General features: G+C 40.5%; 2 protein-coding genes across 2 annotated transcripts in view; one reads left to right on the top strand and one right to left on the bottom strand.

Annotated features, from left to right (window-relative positions):
* The window catches only part of CD96 (CD96 molecule), a gene marked incomplete at both ends in the record, with an annotated part of 85,546 nt that overhangs the window by 31,728 nt on the left and 26,830 nt on the right, over nucleotides 1–26,988 (top strand). The window contains 4 exon segments of the mRNA XM_079921963.1: nucleotides 7,350–7,440; nucleotides 9,165–9,170; nucleotides 9,173–9,352; nucleotides 16,816–16,908. Of these exon segments, the coding sequence (XP_079778089.1) occupies nucleotides 7,350–7,440; nucleotides 9,165–9,170; nucleotides 9,173–9,352; nucleotides 16,816–16,908 (370 nt within the window).
* Nucleotides 2,119–2,790, bottom strand: ZBED2 (zinc finger BED-type containing 2; the record flags this gene model as incomplete). Its single annotated transcript, XM_079921972.1, is given in 2 exon segments — nucleotides 2,119–2,153; nucleotides 2,156–2,790. Coding segments are annotated over 2 exon segments (606 nt in total). The 5' UTR covers nucleotides 2,727–2,790.

The raw sequence follows: 26,988 nt of genomic DNA, 5'->3' as shown, positions 1-26,988 counted from the left end.
CCTGGGTTTTTCACAAGCCTGGTGTTTGGACTTGTGTCTTTTCACAAACAGCTCACAGGGAAGACAGATCTGACTGTTAGAGCTGCTGACATGTCTAAGAACAGCAGTAAAAAGGAGCCACATAGGTGGGGACCGAATAAGGCAAGACACCATTATTATACCAGGATCTTGTCTGCTTTAGGGACATGGCTGTCTACGAGATGAAATGCTGGCTTTGTCTCCTCTTGTCTTCCCCCGCTCTCACCATGCCCTCTTCCCCACTCCCAATGCAGTTTTGTTTTGTTTTGTTTTGTTTGGTTTTTTTTGCGGTACGCGGGCCTCTCACTGTTGTGGCCTCTCCCGTTGTGGAGCACAGGCTCCGGACGCGCAGGCTCAGCAGCCATGGCTCACGGACCCAGCCGCTCTGCGGCATGTGGAATCTTCCCGGACCAGGGCACGAACCCGTGTCCCCTGCATCGGCAGGCGGACTCTCAACCACTGCGCCAACAGGGAAGCCCCCAATGCAGTTTTAAAAATAAGTAATAGGTTCTACAGGAATCATCCCAAACAAGTCAGCTCCAGCACAAAGGCCAGAGTAGTTTCTAGTTTGATTTTATTCTACTCCTGAGTTAATATTTCAAGCATATCCTCAGCAGCCCAGGGCATTTTCCTCTCCATATGGACTGCTGGATCCCTTTTCTCAAAGCATCTCTAAATATTTAAAGATGAACAGCTCTTAAAAAATCGGAGAACAAGGCATTGGCATGCAGTTAGTATCTTAAAGAGGAATATAATCTGAAACCTACTGCTCAAATGAATGAGTGGTCTGTGTGGTATGCGGGGACAAAACAGAAGCTACTTAACTCATTAAAATTGACCTCAGAAGCTAAGAACATGTTCTCTGTCCTTCACTCTCTCAGACAGTCAAGGTCTCCTACCTTTCCATGGTGAATTTTCTCTAGGGAACTGTCTCTCTTATCTTCACATTTCTTCTCTATCCCTGTTTCTTTTTTGGTTTTCTGCCTCTGTTCTTTATTTCTCCTAATATACCCCAATCTCTCCACCTTTTTCTTTTTCTTTCTGAGGTTCTTTCATCTCTTCCTCACATACTCCTCCTTTAACAGAGCTTAAAATGAAATCAAATTATGCTTTAATATATATCCTTTATTCTTTTTTTTTTTTTTTTTTTTTTTTTTTTAGCGGTACGCAGGCCTCTCACTGCTGTGGCCTCTCCCGTTGTGGAGCACAGGCTCCGGACGCACAGGCTCAGTGGCCATGGCTCACGAGCCCAGCCACTCCGTGGCCTGTGGGATCCTCCCGGACCGGGGCACGAACCCGTGTCGCCTGCATCGGCAAGCGGACTCTCAACCACTACGCCACCAGGGAAGCCCAATATCCTCTATTCTTAATGTTTAATTCAAGTGAGTTGAAAAGTCTTTACTTTTCTCTGTGCTAATTATGCATTAATTACTTATGTGTTAGATTGTGAGAGAGACTTACAGGATTCAGACAGGCTATATTGATGAAACAGCTTTAATATAAGCACGGCAATAATGGGAGAAAGATATACATCAGAAGGGTCTGGAGATCTCAGGCTCAGGTTTCTTTGTCCTTCCACTGCTGGGTCCCACAGAACAAGCTTTGTATCCAGTTCTCAAATCAACACCAGCATGTGTGCAAACACCTCTCTCCCAGGAAGCCTAATCTGTGTTCATGGTGGGCTCTCAAGAGTGAGCTGGTCACATAGGCATATTCCAGCCACCCAACCAGCCTCAACCATCAAAACCTTCAATTCCACCAAAACCAAGTGCTAGACATAAATCCCATTATTTTCACTCATCAGTGCTGACAGGCTGGTACATTCTGCTCCCAAATAACCCACAATACCCATGGTGGCGAACCGACATTTCTCTTTAGTTAGTATGTTTTAAACTTTTGGTGAATACAGCTCTAAGGAACCTTATAGACAAGCATTTGGCCAATTCAGACCTGCTGAGATTAACCACACTATGCTCTCTTTCTGTTAAAAACAAAATCCCACTAAGCCACTTTGCTATATACTAGAGCTGGAACTAAAATGGCCTTCTTTGCTGCGGGTCTGAAGTCAGTGTTCTCAGAATAGAATCCCCCAAGCCCCGTTTAAACAAAATGGAAGGAATAAGCTGCTGTGGGCTGTCTTTTTCCCTCTGGCAGGCCTTCTTCTCAGCCCTCACCTTCCGCCTCATCTCCAGGATGGCCCTTTCCACCTCGTCCAGGGCTCGCTCTCTCCTTTCCACTGCCCTCTCCCTCCTAAGTGCCTCCTTTTTTCTTTGGCTGGCCTGCTCCAGGATCCTGGCCCAGTCGCCCTCAATGCCTGTGGGGAGCTGCGGCCCTTGAAGCCTGGGGGCCTGGCACTGCCCGGCCTGACCATGGCCACCCTTCTCCAGCTCCTCTTTGTGCATGCTTTTCAGATGCTTCCACAGGGCTGTGGTGCCCACGTTAACCCCAGGGCCACGTCCCACCTGCCCGCCACACAGGCGGCAGGTGGTGTATGGGTTGGGGTGGTGTCCAGCACAGGCAGGGGCCAGGGGGAAATACTCCCAGGCCTCGGAAAACCAAGTCCCCTTGTTGTGGGGCATCGGGGTGGGTGTGGTACCCGCAAAAGGGCCGACCGGTCCTCCCGTCTCACTGATCTCGTCCTCCTTCACTTCTAAGTCCCCTTTTGCCTTTATCCTGGTTCCCTCTCCTTCCTCCTCTTCCCGCCTCATCCTGTCTCTTCTTTACAGCTTTCCTTTCCAAAAATCTCTAAGGCTAAAAGTGTACTTGGCAAGGGACTGTGGTGACTTGGGGATTTGCAATAATGGTCAAAGGCCGGCCACACCTGGGTGGTGTGATGTTCCCTTTCTGCTTCACTGGAGAGTAAGGGTGCATCAGAGCCAAGCAAAATGGCCCGGAGGCCCTCCTGTACATTCCCTCCATGACCTGGATACATACTGATCCCTCCTTGGCTGGCCCAGAAGACAAAACAAATTAGTGCAACAAATACAAAGCTCTTGAGTGAGCTCAGTGTTCTCTACATCAACCAGCAACACGGGTGTTTTTGAATATTGAACATTTTAGGTTTCTCTCTTGATTCTCCTCCTGGCTGCTTCCGCTGTTTCTGTGCTCCTGGCGATCGATCCAATGCGTTCTGGAAGCAGGAGGAGAAGCCTCAGGGTTCAGGCTGTTCAGGAGCCCCAGGGCTGGGGCCTCACTGGGTCTCCCTCAGCGTGGGTAGAAGCGAAGCATAGACAGATGCTGATGTCGGAGACTCGCGTTTCCTCAGAACGGATGCAGCAGGCTGTCCGGAGGCTACAAAGTCTGCCAGGGTCTGGGAAATAAAGTTCTCAATGTGAGGTTAGCTTGTCCCTAGGGAGGTCCCTCTGGGGCTGGGATTCTAGGAAGTCCACACAGCAGGCTTAGCTGTTTTCAGTGGGAGGAGCTGGCATGCCCGAAGGAGAGAGAGGTGGAGCGAATCTCCACAGACCTGGTTGTTCCTGGGTGTCCTCGGCAAGCAGCTCACCATCCTCCACCTTCCCAGGCACCATCGCCTGCAAAGCCAACAGCTGATGAGAACTTCCTGACAGCAACTTAGTCCAGGTGTTTGGCTTATTTTAAGAGGTACCTCATTTTAAGAATAAATAAACAAAGGGAAAATTGTAGTATATGTTAAAAACAGCCTGACTTCTCTCTCCTTTCTTGGGTCATTTCTTAAGTGATTGAGAGCTTATTCGTTAAGCTTTGCAACCTTGAACAGTTAGGAAGCACCTCCCAGCCACAAGTGGGTACTTAACAGGCAAGCAAGGCTCTGGACTGGTCTCTGATGGCTCCGGTGCAGGGTGAGCACTCCTGCTGCCTTAGAAGGCTGTTAGCTGACTCCTATCCCTGGGAGGAGGGCACCTCCAGTTCCTGTTCCCTCCCACTTCCAGGGAAGCCTGGTTTCCAAGTGGGTGTGTCCCTGCCTGTAGGGTTTTTCTGCAACAAATGCAAAACTTTTCTCCGCCCCCCTCCACCACTGAAGAAAGTTGTCCCTGGCAAATATCATGTAGTAAAACAGTAAGTTGAGCACCTACAAGTCTTAGTTCTGTTTCCAGAAGACTAGATCACCTGTCAAGCAAAGAAGGAGATTTAAGAGGGGGAATGGGTGACATACAGGCAGAAAAACCACATGCCTCAAGAATATCTGTGGTTTCAAATATTTTGTCCAATTGTCAGACCATGAGTCTCCATTTTTGGTTGGAAACTATTGATGTTATAAATACAGTCAGTAGAAAAGCCAGAGAACTTGCAGAAAGGGGAAGATTAAGTGAAAGCACTCCCCCCCCCCAATTTAGAGAAATATAGCAAATTTGGGGTTGCTTTTTATTATATTATGTAACTAGAATTGGAAAAGCTGAAATATGTTGGCTTCTACTCTCAATTGGAATGAAATAAAGGTATAATCAACTTAAGCAAAAAATATGTATTTCAGATAGGTAGATAGATAGATAGATAGATTTAGGAAGGAAGACCTACCAAGAGGAGACAGGCACATTTTAAAGAAGGTGTCCATGGGAGAAAAAAATTTTGAGTTATAGAAGAAAATATAGAAATGGTAGAGTAGAAAACATGTAGAGACTGAAAGTCAAATTTCAAGTGAAAAGCAAATGTGTGGGGCATGGAGAGACCCCAAATAGAAATGAAGAGCTGGTAAACAAATAGGGAAACTCTTTTCTTTTTTTCTTTTTTTAGGTTTTCTCTTTCTAGACTAAACAGCTATTTTCAAACTGATTCTGTGAAAAGTCCTTTGGAAAAGGTTCTGTCCAAACTTAAGCAAACTGAATATGGGATAATTTACAAATGGTCACCATTTCAGTATTTCATCTGTGGAAATAAGGGAATGATCAGTCTTACAGCCAGATTTGGATTCATTTTTCCTGACTCATCAGTTTTATCCTGCTCCAACCTCTCCTTCCAGGACAACATCCCCACCTCACTCCCAAGCCCATGAACCATTCCATCTGCCCATCTTTGTGAATCCCCCACTACTTTTCACCTGTAGGATCCAGGCCCAACTCTTGCCTGTCCACAAAATATAACTGTGCCCTCTAAGTTATTTCCAGATTTCATCCTTCTCTGTACTCCCACAGAACTCTCCAAATACTTTTTGACACTTACTGCAGAATTCTTTGTGCTACTGCTTACTTATTCCATATGTACTTAGAATAATGTGCTGGAGAAACCAATAATTTACTTGTTTCATGAATGCAACAGACACACTGAGTGAGTGAATGATTTTGACTTCTCAGCAGAGTAATATATGTACTCTCACATATATGTATGTGTACGTAAACTCTTGTTCATATTTACTTCATTTTTTTTCCAAATTTAGCATGTTTTTCTCTTAATTGTTTGGAAATACAGCTCTGCTTTCTCAGCAAAACCATATGTGCTTGACATTTCATAATACGTTTGACTTCAATTTGAACTAGTTTAGTCTGAAGCTTTTCAATTTTGGAGACTAAAGGAGTTTTGGGACAAGAACCATATCCCTAAACAAAATCTTGGAACACTGTCTGGAGCTCGTATAGAATATATGAAATCTGAAGCATTCCATGAAATCTGAATTCAGAGAATCTACAAGAGTTAAATCTTTTTGATATTTTTATTAAATTGACAAGAAATTTCTTCAGTGAGCCAGTTGCCTTTATGAAATAATGGAACCCCTACTTGTTCCTGATATGACCATATCCTCATCTTTTGGTGGGTTGAATGAGCATGGAGAAAATGAACCATGAGAGGGGTTAAAGGTATGGGCATTAATACAAACTTTTACAACTTTTAAAAGACATTTTTTTCCTATAACTCTTACATGGACGACCTGGAGATCAATGTCAATCTTTGGCACTTTATTGGATTAAATAAACTGAATTCTCTTTACTTATTAAGAATACAATTCAGGGGACCTGGTTTTACTTTTAGGACAGAAAGAGACATAATTTCATGGAGCTGCATTCCCGTCACGTGCCTGCATCCCATTGGCAAGTGCTGAATGGGTAGGAAAGCTGGGGCTGCAGTGTTTGCTACTACCATTTTGGATACAACAGATGACCTCCTCTGAAAGTCTCATGATTTCCTTAGGGTTTTTGCCATGATGTGATGTTCTGGGGGATGTTCAACTGCTCCTCAGTGGGATCTCACCAGAAAGATGGGACTTAGTATCCTTAGGTTTGGTTTCTCAGTTCTGCTCAAGACCAGACTCTTTGGGCATCACTATCCTGTGGGGAAATTGGCACACCGAGCATTAAATATAGTTAATTGTTCTTTACTAGTTAACTAGCATATTCATCAATATTCATGTTCATCAATGAAAAATATTTGAGAACTAAGAACTAGGGCTGGTCATATGTAAAACACACATATCTCTGGATGAGAAAACAGGTAGCTAAAAGTGGGATTATAATTTTGCAGCGTCTCAGATAAAATAATGAAGATCTAATAAGTCTTATCGGATATGTTCACCAGGCTCTTGAAAAAACCACCATCTTACAAAGAACAAACAGTGTTGAAAATAAAACGTAACTAACCCTCCTCTAAGCTCCCAGGTTTTGTAACGTAAGCTACCTCTTCTTCTACTTCTTTCTTATTTCAATACAGCGTGTTTTACCAGGAAATGTCTTGGACTGGGATTAAGGTAACTCTTCCAATTGTGCCATCAACTACATTCTTCTCCTTTTAACCATTCTGTGATTCTGTGCCTTGATTTCCCCATCTGTCAAATGGCAATAATAGGGTGGGTCCTATCTAGCCCATAGGATTGTTTAGATGATAAAATAAAAAATTAATTAGGAAAACTCTTTACAAGTCAAAAGTGAGATGTTTATATTAAATGGTTCCTGTAATTGTTGCTACAAATAGTACTTTACATTATTTGGGGAACGAAAGCAACAAAAGTCTGGCTCTCTTTTAGCTTTCAGTCTAACAGAATATTCTTCTCTGGCCGCTGCCTGTTATAGCTTCTTCTTTCTATTCTTTGGTTTCCATTTATACAGTTTTGTTCTGCCTATGTAGGGATGTAATTTTCCTTTTCAGAACCCAGAATCCAGACTTGCAACGTTAGTATAGTCCTAGATTCTTCTTAAATTGACCTTAAATTCTAACCATTAATTTATAACATCTGTATAGGAGATTGCCTGTTTATAGTTCACTCTTTAAACCTCTTACAGGTAAACACTGCCTTGTTAAAAGTGGAGAAAATGATTTTGTGCCAATTTGCCTTGTTTGAGGCTTGGTGGAGATATAAGGGGTATCAATTCAGTTTCTTCTGAATTGGCAAGTAATTCTTTCTGTATTCTGCCTTTCACCACCTCCAGAGAATATTTACCTGCTCACTGAGGAATGTATTTCCCACAGCAAATCTTACATGGTTTATAGAGAAAAGCTTCCCTCAAGGTGAAAGAGAAGGTAAGGAAATCAGTCAATGGAAGTGGGTTTGGCAAAGAAAGAAAACAAAGCACAACAGAAGTTGCCACTGCCCAAGTTGATCTTGGCATTTAAGAGCAATTCTCATTCCAAGAAAAACATCATCTTGCCTACCAAATGCCATTTTCTGATACCTCATCTAGCTCCTCCAAGGGGTTGGGAGGTAACATTTCCCAGAATATAAGAAATATATTTGACTTGGTCAATTCGTATATAAACACTAACGTTGTATTTAACTGTCAGTAAATGCAAATCTTTTATATGAGTGCCAACAAGTTTAATTCAACCTACATGAATTAATCATTTCAGTTAGTTCAGTGAACTTAGCATCACTGCTTTAAACCAATAAACAAATAGTTTCTACTTTTTCTTGCAAGGATCTGGGTGGGTTGGGGGTGAGGAGGTTTGGAGGAAGTGTACATAAAGGACTTGGCTCCATGGCAAGGAACATGTTTACCAAGAGGATTAGAAGTTCCTGGAGCAGGACACACGTCAAGACAAGCTCAGGTGAGAACATACAAAGCGATACTCTTATAGGTGGTAAACATGGCCACCTCTGCCAGAACAATCCCAGCTGTCTCCTGCCTGGGACAGCAGCCCTTCTCCTTTCTCCTGAGTCATTTTGCCTCAGAGCTCAGTATATTTTCAACAGTCACTGAGTCATGTAGCTCTTGCTGCACTGTGATCTTTAATTGATAAAATTTTAAGTTTACGTTGATGAATGATTATATTGACCCACTTGATTCATTTTGAGACTATTACTGGTTTTGTTATTAGATCACTTTAAAAACAATTCACCCACGATAATGACAGGATGCAATCCTGCAAATATCTTTTAAGGGTCATTATAGATATGTTCTGTTAAATAAGCTGTGGTTTGATGTGCCCATTACCCTTCCAACCTTGAGGCCAGGAGGTATGGCCAGAATTTTACCGCACACAACTGCATTTAGTTATTATTTTGGCAAGTGATAACTTCAGAACTGGCATTTAGAACCCTCAGTGTCAAGAAGCTGTGAGACAAAGTTCTGGCCTCCAGGGATGGAGAGTTTCACATTCATTTTCTGCTACCATGTATGCTATTTGGAGGTGGTACTAACAGTGGCAGTTAATATTTCTAAAGAAGACTTGCAGGACCCAGAGTGACAGTGTTAGAAGTCTACAGCTTAATTCAGGAAAAGGATATAATCTAGCAGCAATATTCTTAAAGTAAGGATACGCTTCCCATGTATACATTTACAGCACTCAAAGTGGGGAGCCCAGAATGGAGTCTCAGCTGAGGTGGTTTTATATTTTCCTGGTCAGGCATATTCCTGCTACTACTCACACTCGACAGGAGAGTCCTCCCAGGTTCTCGCCTAGGCCAGGGGCGAATCATCAATCTCACTGTTATCAATAAGCAATGCTGATGAGCTGGGAAAACTTGTCCCTAGACCCACTAGACCCATGGTTACAAATAGAGCAGCACTTTTAATCAATACATTTCATACCTTGACCATGGATCGATGCCATGCAGGAGCTTGAACAAAAGAGTTCAGGTTAATTCCAGGCCTTCCGCACAAACGCTCGCTGCAAAGAAGCTGTGGTTTGACCACTTTAGATTCTGTATCACCATAAACCACACTGCCTCTAGCCATACCTCGGCATCGTTGTATGGCTCATATGGAAAACGTTGGGGACTAACCTTATGCTTATCTGCCTTGTAGAAATACACATACTAATGAAAAGAGAAAAGACAAAGGAGGATTTGGGGAACTGAAGTCTGTTTTGACAAGTGTGTATGATAATAAACCAGCCCAATCAAACAACCTGACCATCTGGTGTATGGCTGTGTCTCCAGTCCCTGGAAACAAAGTGTGGGATAGCTCATCCGAAAAGATCACGTTTTCCTTGGGTGAGTTGTCTATTTAATGAGATCAACAAGGGGTGGCCAAGACTGCCATAAGTTCAGAACATTTCTAACTGAAATGAATAGAATACTGAGTATTTCCATGATATTTTAATCTCTGAAAACTCTCTCTACACAACTCAAAATTATTAGATTTCAAAGTAATGGACATTTTTTGACTAAAGGAACTCTACTGAAAAGAATTTCTTCAAATAAAAAATAGTTGATTCCTGTTTCTAAGAATTTCTGGTGAATACAGCAATTTTTTAATTCAAATTCCATTAATAATAACTCTAAACTAGCATTTTTGTTAATCTACAATATAATGAAAATTAACACTAACATACTGATGATCAAGAGAGTTTTTAAAACCCTAAAATTACTTCAGAGTCTATAAAAACATTCATTTATGTATAGGATATATAATTCTAATACTTAGGAATGGATAAACCATGTATGAGATATAATGATTTTATTTTCTTTTTATTGAAGTATAGTTGATTTACAGTGTTATGCCAACCTCTGCTGTTATAACAATTTTAGTATCCCTAGACTTGAAGCACAAAATCTGACACGGAGGATTTTTATGACTTGAAAATTTATATGTGGGATCATTCTACTATTACAACATTAGATTAACCAGAATATTCATTACTCTGAACCAGATCAAACAATAAAGATTTACTACATAAAAGATGTGAACAAATATCTCAACAAATACAGTGACGACAGATTGTCTATAGAAAATAGAAGTGCATAATGACAACTGTCAAATATGCCTATGTAACAGTAAAGTAATACCTATAAAACTTGAACAGATTTGCAAGTCATTATTATGACTCTGCAGAACCATTAACATCTTTTACCACCTTCCTATTTTCAGAGATATTGTAGTCTATAACATACTTATAAAAACCAGAATAATTTATGAGGGAAAGAGTTTCCCTTTGTTTCAAGGCTGCAGTCTGCATATTGGGTCCTTCCCAGCCCTGTTACCAATGCTGTTAGCTGGTTCCTGCGAGCTTTGGATGGGGTATGTTGCTGTGTAAACCCATCCCTGTTATGCAGAAACAGGTGCCATTCAGACATGAGGACACTAGCATGATCCCTGCAAGCCTGCAACCACGCCCGTTCACATCATTCTGTGAATTTTGAGTTCATCATTCAGAAATGGTCATGAAATATCCATACTCAACTTAGCCTAATTCCCTCAGAAATAAGTGCACCTCCTTTCCAGAAGACTGTACAAGGTTAGGGCTGCAGTCTTGGAACAGTGTAAAGGTAACTGGTTCTCACATAGATTTACCAGTAGCTTTGGCCGAATCTAAGGACATGAGCTAAAAAACAGTTAACCTCAAATTCCTAAGGAGAATCCTATTCCCATCATAGACAGAGCCACGTTTGAAAAAACAATATTTTATGATGTTAAGACTGGTTCTTGTTTTTTTTGTTATTGTTTAAAGACTTTATTTTTTAGAGCAGTTTTAGATTCACAGCAAAATTAAGAGGAAGGTACAGAGATTTCTCATATACCCTCTCCCCACACATGCATCCTCTCCCTCATTATCAACATCACTCACCAGAATGGTGCATTTGTCACCACTGATGAAGCTACGCTGACACATAGCAATCACCCAAAGTCCTTAGTTTACTTTAGGGTTTCCTCTTGGTGTTGTACATTCTACAGATTTAGGCAAACGATGTACTCATCGTTATGGTTAGGTTAGGTCCTACAGCCCTAAAATTTCACTGTCCTAAAATTGACTTCTCTCACTTAGTAATATGCATTTAAGTTTCCTCCATGTCTTTTCATGGCTTGATAGATTTATTTTTCAGCACTGAATAACATTCCACTGGATGCGTATACTACAGTTTATGTATCCATTCATCCACAGAAGGACATCTTGTTTGCTTCCAAGTTTTGACAATTAAAAATAAAGCTTCTATAAACATTCATATGCAGGTTTTTGTGGGGCATGCATTTTCAACTCCTTTGAGTAAATACGAAGGAGCACAATTGCTAGATTGTATGGTAAGAGTATGTTTAGATTTATAAGAAACCAAGAAAATGTTTTCCGAAGTGGCTGTACCATTTTGAATTCCCACCAGCAATGAATGAGAGTTCCTATTCCTCCACATCCTTGCCAGCATTTTGTACTGTCAATATTCTGGATTTCAGCCATTCTAATAGGTGTAGCAGTATTTCATTGTTGTTTCAATTTGTGTTCTCTGATGACATATGATGTGGAGCATGTTTTTATATGCTTATTTGCCAACTGTATACTTTCTTTGGTGAGATATCTGTCTCTGGCCCATTTTTATTTTTTTTTAACTTTTTAAAAAATTTATTTATTTTTGGCTGTGTTGGATCTTCGTTGCTGTGTGCAGGCTTTCTCTAAGTTGCGGCATGCGGGGGCTACTCTTCGTTGCGGCGTGTGGGGGCTACTCTTTATTGCAGCGTGCGGGCTTCTCATTGTGGTGGCATCTCTCGTTGTGGAACACAGTCTCTAGGCGTGCGGGCTTCAGTAATTGTGGTACACAGGCTCAGTAACTGTGGCTCCTGGGGTCTCTAGAGCGCAGGCTCAGTAGTTGTGGTGCACGGGCTTAGTTGCTCTGCAGCGTGTGGGATCTTCCCGGACCAGGGCTCAAACCCGTGTCCCCTGCATTGGCAGGTGGATTCTTAACCACTACGCCATGAGGGAAGTCCATCTGGCCCATTTTTAAATCAGGTTGTTTGTTTCCTTATTGTTAAGTTTTAAGAATTCTGTGTATATTTTGATAACAGTTCTTTATCAGATATATCTTTTGCAAACATTTTCTTCCAGGCTTTCCTTCTCATTCTCTTGAACTGTATTTTGTCTTAAGATCAGAAAGTAGTGAATATTCTTTAAGGTAAGAAGGAAGAGCACTGATTCTGATACTCAAAGCACACCATAATTTCAATTTTACAGGACAGCCCTGATCTAGTATAATTTTAGGCAATTTTAAATTGTCAAATGAGTCTTTATCCTTTACGATCAAATATTAAAGACAGTAAATCTTAAACAGTTCAGTTTCCCAAAATTATAGCTTATATTCTGCTCATATTCTGACATTTGTCTTTTGAATGACTTAGAAGATATAGTTGAGGCTCTGCAAAGCAATAGCACTGCCATGTCCTATTTTCCTATTTGTCGTAAGTTCTTAAACATTTACTTCCTAACATGCTTTCTGCCTGCAGTAGTACTGCTGGATGCTTTATAAACTCTGGAGTAAAGTTCTGATGCCTTGTGCAAGCGTCATTGCCTTGTGGGACAGATATTGACATGAAAATGCAGGAGAAAAATCTGTCTCTTAGTGCTAAAGTAGAGAAATTCTAAGACTATTACAGAACAAAAAGGAGATTTAGGGAGAGAAGGCGAGGACTTTTTGCTCTCTTTTGTTCCCAGAAAAGAGTAACAATGTTGGAAGGCTGCAAGGTAACAGCCCTCTGAGGTGCTTCTTTCCCTACCTACCCACCTGTCTCTCGGGACATTCAAGTGCTCAGTGATTCTTATTCTAGAAAACTCAGAAAGGGGAAGGGGTCAAGGTGAAGGTGGCTCGTCAGGCAGCTATTCGAGTACCAGGGCCTGAAGAATTGTCATGATTCAACAGTAACTTTAAAATAAGCTCTTTCTAAAAATATCCTATCATGCCAACCAAGTCTGTCAGAATGTCTAATATTGTAGCGTGGAGGAGTCAATGTTTTGGCATATACAAAGAGTTGTTTTGTTTTTTTGGGGGTAGAGGGAATAGTTTGTTTCTTTCAGTTCAAGAGTTGAGTGCAGGGGCTTCCTGGTGGCGCAGTGGTTAAGAATCCACCTGCCAATGCAGGAGACATGGGTTCGAGCCCTGGTCCGGGAAGATCCCACATGCTGCGGAGCAACTAAGCCCATGCGCCACAACTACTGAGCCTGCGCTCTGGACCCCATGCACCTAGAGCCCGTGCTCCGCAACAAGAGAAGCCACCTCAATGAGAAGCCTACACACCACAAAGAAGAGTAGCCCGTGCTCGCTGCAACTAGAGAAAGCCCGTGTGCAGCAACGAAGACCCAACGCAGCCAAAAATAAAATAAATAAAATAAATTTATAAAAAGAAAAAAAGAGTTGAGTGCAGATACCTCCTGAGGTGGGTAATATTCTGCCTGTCTTGTTGATTAAATAGATTTCTAACTGTAACTGTCGAGATCAAGACCTTTGGGATACAAAGAGAGCTAAGGGTTGATGAGTGGTTCAGTGTGTGTGTGAGAGTGTGTATGTGTGTTTTGGGATGTGGAGAGAGGATTAAAAATGGATAGTTTGATAGTGGGATGAGAGGACCACTGAATATTAAGGTAACGTATGCCAGAAAAATACTTCTGGTTTTATGATTTCCCTCATACCCATGACTGATCCCGGGAATACTGAGAGTATCAATAAAGGACTTTACTATACATACAGATCACCTATGGTTCTTGTTAAAAAGCAGATTTTGATTCAGTAAGTTGAGGGGTTGGGAGGGGCAGGGCCTGAGATCCTGCATTTCTAACAAGATCCTAAGAGATGCTATGGGCCACATTTTGACAAGCAAGGACCTAGCAAACCACGGGGTTCAGTTCATTTCTGGGTGGACCAGCTAATGGCTGATTCAAGCTCTGAAGAAGCTCTAGAATTGACCCAGCTGCCTGTGGGACAAACACATGGCCACTGCTGCCCATGAAGGTGGTCCTGAGAGCCCTGCCAGTCCTGTGCAGAACAGACACACTTGTGAGCGGATGGAGTACTATACCCTCTTAGTTTTGTTTTGACCAAGACAGAGTTTCTCCTTTATAGGCCAGTCTGAAACTAAAAGGGCTCCTTATGGCCTCAGTGAAGCTGTGCCTCACTTTTGTCACAGAGCAAAGGATTCATCTCAAAATGCAAATCTTGCAATAACGTCCTAATGCACTCTGAGGTTGTATGTACCAAGAAGCCCTCAGTTTACAAAGACATTTGGTGACGAAACATGGCAAAATAATATCTTAAAGTAGAAATATTCAACAAGTGAAAACTAAATGCTTCTTTCCCATTTTGGAAATCTAGGATTGAGCATAACCTATCAACAACTTCTGTTCTAGGAGTTGGCAAACATTTTCTGATTTTAATCTGCCAGATAGTGAGTATTTTATGCTTTGTGGACCATATGGTCTCTACCACAATTATTCAGCTCTGCCGTTGTAGTACAAAAGCAGCCGTAGACAGTACATAAACAAATGGGCATGGCTGTGTTTCAATAAAACTTGACTTACAAACATAGGCAGTGAGTGGGATTTCACCTAGCCGTAGTCTGCCAACCTCTATTCTAATCAATCTGCAGAGAAAAACACCTAGGCATTATTTTTCCAGGACTGTTCCATCTCATTAAGGTTACTACTTTGGAAGATGATGCACCAGCAGTCACGTATGTACTTAAAGCTGATCTTTGTTCTTTGAATGTTAAGAAGAAATCTGTATACATTCAATTCATCCACTTGCATTTGCCAGGAACTGGAAATACAGTGAGAAACAAAACAATTACTTCTCTTGAGAGGTGTAGTGATGAAGTAATGAGGCCTTCGCTAGGGCAAACATTAAGAGCTATGAGTGCATCACAGAGATCCCTAGGATTCTTCAAGTCTGAGAGGTACATAGTAGGAAGTTTGGGATGGGAAAGTATTAGGAAACAGTAAGCACAAACATCAAGAAGTCATGGAGAACATTGTGTTTGGTAAATTGGATTGAAATATTACCTGTTGGATTGAGGGTGTATTATTTTTTAAATGTATTTATTTATTTTTGGCTGAGTTGGGTCTTTGTTGCTGTGTGTGGGCTTTCTCTAGTTGCACTGAGCAGGGGGGCTACTCTTCATTGTGGTGCACAGACTTCTCATTGCAGTGGCTTCTCTTGTTGCACAGCACGGGCTCTAGGTGCACGGGCTTCAGTAGTTGTGGCGTGTAGGCTCAGTAGTTGTGGCTCACGGGCTCAGTAGTTGTGGCTCGTGGGCTCTAGAGTGCAGGCTCAGTAGTTGTGGCGCATGGGCTTAGCTGCTCCATGACATGTGGGATCTTCCCGGCCCAGGGCTTGAACCCATGTCCCCTGCATTGGCAGGCGGATTCATAACCACCGCGCCACCAGGGAAGTCCTGAGGGTGTGATTTTAAAGAGATGTAAAAGATAATAGTCGGCATCAGGAAATGAAGATAGGAGTGTAATGCGGGATTAAATCATGATCAGATTTGTGTGTCATGCTGAAGAGTTCAAACTTGTCCCAGATGGCATAAGGGGAAGAGAATAGTCATTCTGCTGACCTATTCACATACTCTCCATATAAGTACCCCCCAACCTCCTCAGAGATTAATAGCAAGGGATCATTTATGATAGCAAGTCACAGCCAGCTGTGAGTACTACTTATATCCAATAGCAATAACAAACTACCAATGAGAATAAAACATAGATGCATTTAGATCACAAAAACAAATTCCTTCCAATGCGCTATGTGCTATCAAGTGACATAGCTTAAATTGTATATACTTATTCCTTAAAGTAAATTAAAGAATAGGAACAATAGTATAATTTCTAATTAAATGTCCAAATAATTGATACAGCTCATCAGATGTGTTATACTGTACCCAATGCCATGGTATCTAGAAAAATCACAAAATCCCCTAGCCTGGAAATCATTTAATTATATTTAATCCACATATTCCTAAAGTCAATAGGTCCTTCTTACATTTTTAAATTGTTTTAAAATGCTAATAGGATTATTTTACAGTACAATAATGGAGACTTATTAAGGAAATGACGTGAATGTATAATGTGATAAGTAAAACAACGTATTCCAGCCTCTCTTTCATCCCAGACACCCCACGCACACAGAGAGAGAAAAGCTATAGCCAAATAAAAGTTTTATGAAAAAAATAGAAATTTTAGAAAGAGCACAATAATACCATCAGTCTTAGGTTTATTGATGTTGTGTCCCATTGGAGAGCTGTATCATTGTTTCTACTCTTAGTAATAAAAAAATTTGTGGGTTTATGGATATGTAAACTGTATGGTTACTTTCCAAATACCTCAAAGCATTAGCTGCAGTAATTGTTTTACCAGGTTTTGGTTAAATGTCTCTTTCTCCAGGAAGCTTTCCCTGACCTCTCAGTGCTGGTTGGTGCCCCTCCTTTGCATTCTCGTGGCACCCTGCACTTCTGCTGTCACAGCACTAAACACAGTGCCTGGCTACCTATCTATTTCCTAGGCTGTATGCTCTTTAAAGAAAGCTCCATGTCTTTGTCATCCACCATTAAATTCCACTGCCTTGCCCATAGCAGGGCAGTAATGATGGTTTTTAATCAATAATAATTTGTTAGATGAATAAGTAAAGGTTTGGGGGGAACTAAGTTACTACTTTATCTTCCTATCACAATATTTTGTTCATTACCCATGTCTATTTAATCCCTCCAGGCTCAGTGAACCCTCCAACAGATTCTCTGCTTGATGCTACAGGATCTACCCGTGGCATCCAGCCTTCTCCAGCCAACAGCATATCTGCTACAGGTAAGGAAGTTTTCATACTGTTTTACTTCCCATGAGCTATTAATCCTTTAACTAAGTAGGTTGATAAAGGAAAAATTTTCAGAAAATTTGTATGATTCATGCCCTGTTCTTGCCTATGGCATTTCAGGTAAATATGTTAAGTACTATTCTCATGGATTAAATGAATTAGCACAGTTTCCAAAGTCCTTCACTTGAAGACCTGGCAAAATCAGGGTCAATAAATCTTCAATGAGAAATTTAAGTTCTGTATTTATTATTAAATAAGTTAATAAATTGACAGTCCTCCTCCACAACTATGTTCTCAGTAGGGTGTTTAAGAAATTGGTTGTAAATGGGGATCCTGTGGGCCAGAGGTGGGTAGATAGTTTTAAATTTAAATTTGTTCTGGTTCTTTTAATTTTGACAAAGTTGACTGGTGTGGACTTGAATTCAGCCTCCTAGTGGCTGACTGGTGTTGACTGGTGTGGACTTGAATTCAGCCTCCTAGTGGCTGACTGGTGTTGACTGGTGTGGACTTGAATTCAGCCTCCTAGTGGCATTATTAATAATGGAGTTCAGGCTGGGTCAGTGTTACTGTGGCAAAGGGATAGCAGTGACTTTCAGAAGTTGGCAGTGATGCAAACAAATCATAAATTTCCATATCTATGGCCTTTTTGTTTAACAAAGAGCCAAGGTGACTTTCTCTAACACAGAAAAGGATGTTCTACATAGAGTAGAAGTATGCTTTTTATTTCTTATTTAATTAAACTATCAATTTTAGCTCAAAATGAGAACTGAAAATGGAATAAGACAAAGCAGTCAGCAGGAATGAACAATATAGCCTGTAGCCTTTAGCATATAGCCTGAAGTCACTGTCACAGGTTGATATTTCTCAGAAAATGAAGCATGTGGCAGGATGAGAAATGCCTGCAAATCACCCAACAGAAGTTTTACATCCATCTGATTGTTTCCTAGTTCTTAAGGCTTTGTAATTTTCTTTTTTTATGCTTCTTCTTCTTCCACTTTTAACTCATCATTCAGCAATAAACCATAGTAAATTATGATATTCTTCATTCAACAAATATTAGCATATTCAACATTAATACCTTAAGTCTCTTTAGTACTGTACTCTACGTATTACCTATCCACTGCTGTATAACAAATTACCCAAACAAAAGTTAATTACTTATAACACATATATTGTCTCACGTGGTTTTACATGAGGCAGGAGCAGCTTAGCCGAGTGGTTGGCTCAGGTTCCTCCATGAGGTTGTAGTCAAGCTGTTGGTTGGAGCTCCTGTCATCTGAAGGCTTGACTGGAGCTGAGTGAGGGCTCTGCTTCCAAGCTTGAACACGTTGGCAGGAAGTCTCAGCCTCACAATATGGCAGCTGTCTTCCCCCAGACCAAGTAATTCAAAGAATAGAGTCACCAAGACAAAAACCACCCTCCCTTTTTATGACCCAGTCTGCAAAATTGCACACCATTACTTTTGCTATATTCTATCTGTTAAAAGCAAGTCACTAAGTCCAGCTTACACCCAAGAGGCAGAGAATTGGGCTCCACTTCTTGAAGGAAAAAGTGTCAAAGAATTTGTGGACAAATTAAAACAACCACATCCTATCACTTAGAAGACGTTTGCACCTAAAATTCAATGTGGTTTGATATTCTCTATTAAGAGAGGTAGACAGAGTAAGCATTACTGTTTCCATTTTCCAGATGGGGACACTGAGATGCTGAGAGCTTAAATGACCACATAACTAATAAGTGGCAAAGTAGTATTCACACCAAAGTCTTCTGACTATAAATCTAGTTCTCAAAACATTAGATGCCATGTTTTCTCCAAATGGTCTAAACACTTCATGAGGACAGGGACCATATTCATGTTGCTTCCTCACGCACGCTTAGCACAGAGTAGGCATGCAAAAATATTAGTTGAATAAATGAATGAAAAAGAATAAATGAGAATAATGTTCCTTCACTATGTAGATATCATTTAATAGACTGCATGGTGTCAAAAAAAGATGATAATTTGTTTCTGCCTTCTAAAAGGTTGCCTTGTACTTGGAGAGAGATGACATGCACATATGAAAATAAGTCCGAATAGTAAGGTGAAAGGTGCAGTGTTTTATAGAATTAAAATGCTCAGGGAGAGATACGGACCAAGAAGTCTTAAGTTTTGAGTATGGAAGGGTGCCTATGAGTTCGTGGAGTCAGGAAGCGTTACAGAGAGAGATGAAATAAGCTGACCCTTGAAGTATGTATTGTATGTATTTGACTATTAAGAGCTTGAAAAACCATTTTAAACAAAGAGAACAAAATGAGCTGTTGTGCATTGGTGAAGATATTCATGGGGATTTGAGAAAATTTTAGTAAGTAAAGTCGGGTCAGAGGAGTGGGATTGTGTAGCAGAGAAGCAGGGATGAAGATTGGAAACTGCAGAATAAAGAGAGCCTTCAGACCCAGTCTAAGGATTCTAAATGTTATACCTTAAGAGATGGGAGGGACCTCATTAAACATTTTTTTAGAAGGGAAGTGACACAATTCATTCACCAAATGTTTATTGAGCACTTCCTATGTACCAGGTGCTCTTCTAGGTGCTAGAAATACAACAGTGAACAAAAGAGAAAAAAAGAATCATGCTGTCATGGCGTATCCATTCTGCTAATTGAAAGCACAAATGAATTTCTTCTAGCTCAGTTTTCTGTGGGGTTAGTTGACATATACTAAATTGTTCCATCATTTCAAACACCATTTTTATTTCTGTGAAGAAATTCAAGAAAAAGGAAAGGACATTTGTTATCTTCAACGAGTCTACAATCTAATATAGCACTAGTATTAGAGAGGTTGAAAGAGCACAGTCAAATAAATATATTTGTTTAAAAGCAGAAAAACTGCTACCTGATCTGCTATGATACTAAGGTGATACAGTTTGGAAATTTCTGGAGAATCAAAAGACCTCCTTAAAAATAAGGCCCCATTACACTGGACCTCAGGACTGTTTTAGATCAATGGTTCTCACCAGGGTGATTTTGCCTCCGCCCCCCTCCCAGGGACATGTGCAGTGTCTGGGGACATTTTTGGTTGCCAAAATGGGGGAAGGGACGGTGCTCCTAGCATCTGTTAAGTGGAGGCTGAGGATGCTACAACATATGACAGGACAAAGAATTATCAGGTCCAAAATGTCAATAGTGCTGAGGTTGAGAAACCCTGTTTTAGTTCCAGGCTCAGGTATAATAATATTTCTCACTTTACAAAATCTGGACCTCTGTCAAGATAGTAACAAGATAATGTTTGGGATAATTTTCAGTCTGATTTTTATATGTCAAAAAAAGATGTTAAATCAATGGCTGCTTATATCTAAGTGAAACTTATTTGCTTAGAATAACACTGAATTACAACTGAAAAATCTAAATCTCATCCTGGCAATCTGGAGGGTAATTGTGAAATCACATGATGACTAGCTGCCTCAGAAGCTGGTAGGATTCGCCCTTGTGTTCTTTTAAGAAAGGAAATGGGGTGGAACATGTCATGGAAACCAAGTTCAAAAGGCTATGGTTTTGTTCTAAATTCTAAGATGTAGTGAACTATATAATTCAGTCATAGTTATTAAGCTACAGATCTTGCTGCAAACATCCAATTCATATTCTTTTTTTTCCTCAATGAAAGGATATTCTTGAAACAAATGTAGAAAGTAATGGAAACAATGGAACCTTATAACTCACAGCCAACTTCAAGAGTTACACAGGGAAGCCCAGCTCAATTCAACCTGAACTAACTGGTGTTTTCTGAGTGCCAGCTGCATTCGCAGCACTGTCCTAGAAAAAGACAGACAAGCTAAGTGGTGAGATGAGACAAGCCTGCATGGAGCCATAGAGACCCCAGACAAATCTAGGATGAGACGGTACTGGCGTAACTCCAACCTTCCATTGCCCTGAGCAGAGCCCTGTGCCTTCTAACGCACTGGCCATGAATTGCCTCTAGACTACGTAGCCTCAGAGAGCAGAACCTCAGAAACCTCAGAGAGCATAGCCTCAGAAACACCAGCCCAGACTGTAGCAGTCATCCAAGACCTTCTTTCATTCAACAAACACCAAGTGCTGACAACGAGCGAGGAATTTTTGAGGCGCTGGTATACAGTAATGAATGAGACAGGCAGGCCCCCTGCTGCACAGAGTTTACGATCTAGCCAGACCCGCTTGCCTAGCCTCCCATTTCACTGGCTACCATGCCACAGACCTTTTGGCTTTGCCTCCTATTTTTGTGTACAACTCTTGGACCTTATGGCATTTACTTTTGATATTAAGCTCTCTCTAAAAACTTAGATAATCCTTACAGTCTGGATCTTTCTACTCCTGGAAGCTTTGAGTGAAATACCATATCCAGTTTGATTCTAACCATTGGCCAGCTCTCCAGGTGAGCACACCTGATCCTTGGCGAGTGGGGGGAATCAGAGAGGAAGGGTACAGACTGAAGGAAGTAGTTCCACAGGGGATGCAATGAAACTACTAATTTATGAGAAAGCCTGTCAGAAATGGGTGGGAGATCAACCTGGAATTAGATGAGATTAGTCCAACACAAATACAGGGGAAGCCGATTAGATCATTTGTAGATCTGGATATTCTAAAGTGAAGAGGGGGGTCCCAGAGAGACTCTGCAAGGCAATGAGAAGGCTATGTGATTTGTTTGTGATAGCAACTTCTGACACCTTCTCTGGTCATGCCGTACCTGTCTTCAAGGGTCAGGACACCTCTGTTGCTGTCTGATCATTTCTGCCTTTATCATATGTATCCAGGCACCGAAAATTAAGAAAAGTAAATGAGTTCTGGGGTCATGGAGAGTAGAATCAGGAAAGTTGCACAGGGGGTCTGGAAAGAAATATAGACTCAAATAGAAGAAAGGTGAGAGACAGATCTTCACATAATGGTCTTGAGCAAAGACATAAAATAAAATGCATGCAGGACCTAGGAAGACAAGCAGGATGAGTGCTGGCAGTGCTTGTTGGGAAGGGGGCTGCAAGTTGCTTAGGTGAGGTGGAACCAGGTGGAGGTGAGCTTAGGTTAATAGGCTATGGATTCGATCTGCGGTCTGAACATCAACAAACATCCACTATGGCTTTTTGAGTATATAAAAAATGTAAGTAAAACAGAAGACCAAATGATGACGACCAGATGATATAGATTAAAAGTGATAATGGTCTGAACTAGAATGGGCATATGTAGAAATTGAGAGTTCTGTGTGTGACAGAAGCCTCAGCAGGGTTGTCTGCCTAAATGTGGAGGAATAAATAAAATATTTTTATAAAACTATCACACAAGGGCTTTCCAGGTTTTCTTTTTCTAGTTATTACCTAAAAATTTTTACCAACTGCCATGATTGTATTATAGTACTGAGCAATAATGTTAACAATGTTTGTTAATACTTGAGTGCCTCTGATGTGCCTGGCACTATTCTAAACTAGTAAATGTATTATCTCATTTAACCCTCCCCAAAACACAATGGTATAAGTACTGTCATTATCCCCATTTTACAGATGAAGATACTGAAGCACAAAGAGGTTAATTAACTTGCCCAAAGTCGTGCAGAAAGTGAAACAACCTAAACAGTCAGCTGCAAAGCCCAAGTCTTACTGCCTCTGAGAGTACATGACGGGTGCTCAATAAATGTCGTTAGACATTGAATAAATCCCTTCTAGTGTGAAGCTGGTATTGCTGCTATGAAAAGGTCAATATGACAGCTATGCCTATATTAATCTTTCCTTCTCTGGACCAGTGCTTTCTGAGAAATGCTGCCTCCAGAAGTGGGGCTGACATTTCCTCAGTTGGAAATAAATTGGAGAAAAAGACCCTCCTCCATTCGTTACTCCTTTTCCTCTCAACATCATTATACTATAATTCTTATTGCCCAGAGTTATGTACAGAATCCATACAAAACCCCAGTGCTCTCCCTTGAATCCTAGGAAATTCTGGACATTACATCTTTCTCACAACCATTCACCTGGGACGGACTTTACAGGTTGTTAAAGAATTTCTCAATTTTTTCCACTCCTGTCACCCATAAGTCAAGGGTAGCCTCCTTGATGACTGACTTACCTTGGTATGTGTTTATTCAGTTTTCCCCCTTTTGGGTGAGGTATGTCTGGGGAAAAGCTATTGGACGTCCTATTCAGTTCATTTCCTAATTATTGAGTGTCTGTGAACACACCACATGATGTGTGATGAGCTCTGTCCTGCCTACTGTCATCTTCCCCCAAAGGAGTCTTGCAGATCCTTTCTGGACTAGTAATCCAGCAATACACATTACCTTTAGTCCTTCAGTGAGCACATGTTCCCCAAACTATCTGCCTTCCATGGGAAAACAGTTGTACGTAGAAATTAAGATTTCACACCACACATCTCCTTTACGTTGACCTGAGGGTCAATACCCACCTTATCCTGACATTGGGGGTTGATGAGGCTGACTTGGATGTGTTTAGATGTATTTGCTGACCTATATTCTTTTAAGCGCAATTTTCCAGTCAATGCCATTGTGGGTTTAAAGCCTCTTTGTGCTGCAGGTGAATGAATGGAGTACAATTACACATCTGTCAAGGAGACTGGGTAGTTATGTCAATAAATGCTATGTCAATAGAATGGAAGGCCAAGTGAAAATATTACTATTTGAGAATATAAGTTAAATTTTCAAGTTTAATTTTACATAAGAATAGGCAAAGTCTTAGACAATTGAGCTTGATGAACTCAATCACTATGACAGCAGCAGCCTGAACTTACAAATAAATTTTACCTCTGTTTTCAGTTGAATAAATAAACTGAACTGGGTAGATTAGAAAAAATAATTTTCTTTTGCCCCATCATTCCCTGTCCAAATGAGCTCTGTTGAATTTCTGCCTAGCCTCTGAAAGAAATTTTAGGTAATTTTTTTCCTTGGCTTTTTTGGTGATTTTCATATAATAAATATTATCTGGTCCCTTTCAGCCACAAGAACAGATTTGTGTCAATAATTTAAAAAGCTTGTCAATGTAATGTCAAAATTGCAAAAGTTAATTCAGTTCAGAACTCCTCTCCCTCCTTCCCACCAACTGTGGGTCTACCTCAGCTGTGGAAGCCTGGGATGTGAGGTTGTGTCTTTTATGTCTCGGGGTGGGGGTGGGGGGGTGGGTAAGGGACAGACATGGGAGATGTCTTTGAGATTTCCTGGCTCCATCCTGTTCTCCAGTCCTAGTTGTTGGCTTGACTGTCTCTTTGGAGATCATATAATGGGGGAAAAAGAGGAGGGGTAGGTAAGGAAAGACCTTCCTTGTCAGGCTGACTGTAATCTGACTTAGGTGCCCTAAGGCTGGGGAAAATAAAAATTGCCATCTTGACCTCATGGGGCACTTTGGCAGATTTCAGAAATCTGTGACTGACCTGTCCCCTTGATGGGCCATGCTTCTCTTTCGGTCTCCTGCATTCCTCCCCTCCCTGCCTGTTAGCTTCTGGGGCTTTGTCAGCTTGGGAGCTTTTTTGTTCCTCTCAGTATTTTTTCCTGGGTGAGATTTCTTTTTGTGGCATTCTGCTTTGTCTGGGAAAACATGTACCTTGGCCTCCTGTTTGGGGAAGTGCTCTTTTTCCCCAGTATGGCCATATCTCTCTTCTCTATGCACATTTAGCACTGCTACTTAAGCATAGGCTCCCAATGTAGCCTCTTTAGCCTGAGTAGGGCACTAATCCCCTTTGTCCCAAACTCCAGCACACACAGGTCAAGAGATCTGAGTGATGTCTGGAACCCACACTTCATTTGGACTAAGCTAAGGGAGCATATTCTTCTTTCCCTCGTCCATGAAAAGGGACTTGACTCACAGCACCCCAACTCTCTCCAAAGAAATCCTCACCAGGGCTGCTTTCATCCCCTTACATAGCCTTGAGGTGGATGATGGACCAGAACTGATGAACCCATTCTACTCTATCTTCACATGTCCTTCATAGGTGGTCTAAAATTCTACTTTAGAAGTGAGGATGACTTGCCCTGTAATATCATTCTTAGCCTTTGGGACCTGACCTAAAATGGAGGTACAAAGAGTCCCATTTGAAAATTCTGCTCTGCATTATCCGTTAAAATTAAAAGAAATTCAGTGACACCAGCAATAACAAAAAAGAAATTAAGAAAACAACCTCATTCACAATAGCATCAAAAAAGAGTAAAATACTGAGGGATAAATCTGAGCAAGAAAGTGAAATATCTGTACACTGAAAAATATAAAACATTGATGAAAGAAATTGTAAGACATGCAAACATGTGAAAAGACATCCAATGTTCATGGATTGGAATAATTAATATTGTTAAATTGTCCACACTACTCAAAGCAATATACAGATTCAATTCAGTCAGTCCCTATCAAAATTCCAATGGCATTTTTCACAGAAACAGAAAAAACAACCCTAAAATTCGTATTCACAAAGGACACCAAATAGCCAAAGCAATGTTGAGAAAGAAGAACAGAGTTGGAGGTACCACACTTCCTGATTTCTCACTACACTACAAAGATGTAGTAATCAAAATAGTATGGTACATGCATAAACAGACATGTAGGCCAACGGAACAGAATAGAGAACCCAGAAATAAACCCAAGCAAATATGGTCAACTAATTTTCAACAAAGGCACCAAGAATGCACACTGAGAAAGGATAGTCTCTTCAATAAATGGTGCTTAGGAAACTGGATATCCACATGCAAAAGAATGAAATTGAACCCTTTTCTTATACCATACACAAAAATCACCTCAAAATAGATTAAAATTTTAAATATAAGACCCGAAACTGTAAAACTCCTAGAAGAAAACATAGGGAGAAAGCTCCTTGACATCAATTGGCCTCAGCAATGACTTTTTTGATATGACACCAAAAGTTCAGGCAACAACAGCAAAAATAAACAAGTGGACTACATCAAACTAAGAAAAAATTTCTGCACAGCAAAGGAAACAATCAACAAAATACAAAACAATCTATGGGAGAAAATATTTGCAAATCATATATCTGATAAGGGGTTAATATCCAAAATATATAAGGAATTTATTCAATTCAATAGCAAAAAACAAGAAACCACCTGCTAAAAAGTGGACAAAAGACCTGAACAGACATTTTTCCAAAGAAGACATACAAATGGCCAAAAGGTATATGTAAAGGTGCTCAACATCAGTAATCATTAGGGAAATGCAAATCAAAACCACAGTGAAATATCACCTCACACCTGTTAGAATGGCTATCACCCAAAAAATTAAAGATAAGTGTTGGCAAGGATATGGAGAAAAGAGAACCCTTGTACACTGTTGATGGGAGTGTAAATTGATGTAGCCTTTAATAGAAAACAGTATGAAAAACATGGAAAATGGTTTTCGAAGTTCCTCAAAAATTTAAATGTAGAACTATGATTTGATCCAGCAACCTCACTTTTTGGTATATACAGAAATGAAATGAAAGCCACCTCTAAGGGATATCTGTGCTCCCATATTCACTGTACTATTCACAGTAGCCAAGATATGGAAACAGCCTAAGTTCCCATTGATAAAAAATACATATTTATGTATGTGTGTGTGTGTATATATATATGTATGTATGTATATGTATATATATATATATATATATATATATATATATATATATATTATTCGACCTTAAAAAAGGAGATCCTATGATATGCAACAACATGGATGAACGTTGCGGACATTATGCTAAGTGAAATAAGGTAGACACAGAAAAGGACCTACATGATCTCACTTATATGTGAAATCTAAAAAGAGTCAAATACATGGAAGCAAAGAGTAGAACGGTAGTTACCAGGGCTGGGGAGGTAGAGGAAATACTGGTCAAAGTGTACAAAGTTGGAATTAAGTAGGATTAGTAAGTCTAGAGATCAAATGTATAGCATGGTGACTATAGTTAATAATACTGTATTGAATATTGGGAATTTGCTAAGAGTAGATGTCACATGCTCTCATCACACACACACACAAAAGTAACCATGTGAAAAGAGACAACATGTTAACAGGCTGAGTATAGTAATCACTTCACTATGTATATGTCTATCAAATCATCATGTGTACACATATACAATTTTATTTTAAAAAT

The sequence above is a fragment of the Stenella coeruleoalba genome (genome assembly GCF_951394435.1).
Source record: "Stenella coeruleoalba genome assembly, chromosome: 5".
NCBI lineage: Eukaryota > Metazoa > Chordata > Mammalia > Artiodactyla > Delphinidae > Stenella > Stenella coeruleoalba.
This window is presented reverse-complemented; position numbering and strand designations above follow the sequence as displayed.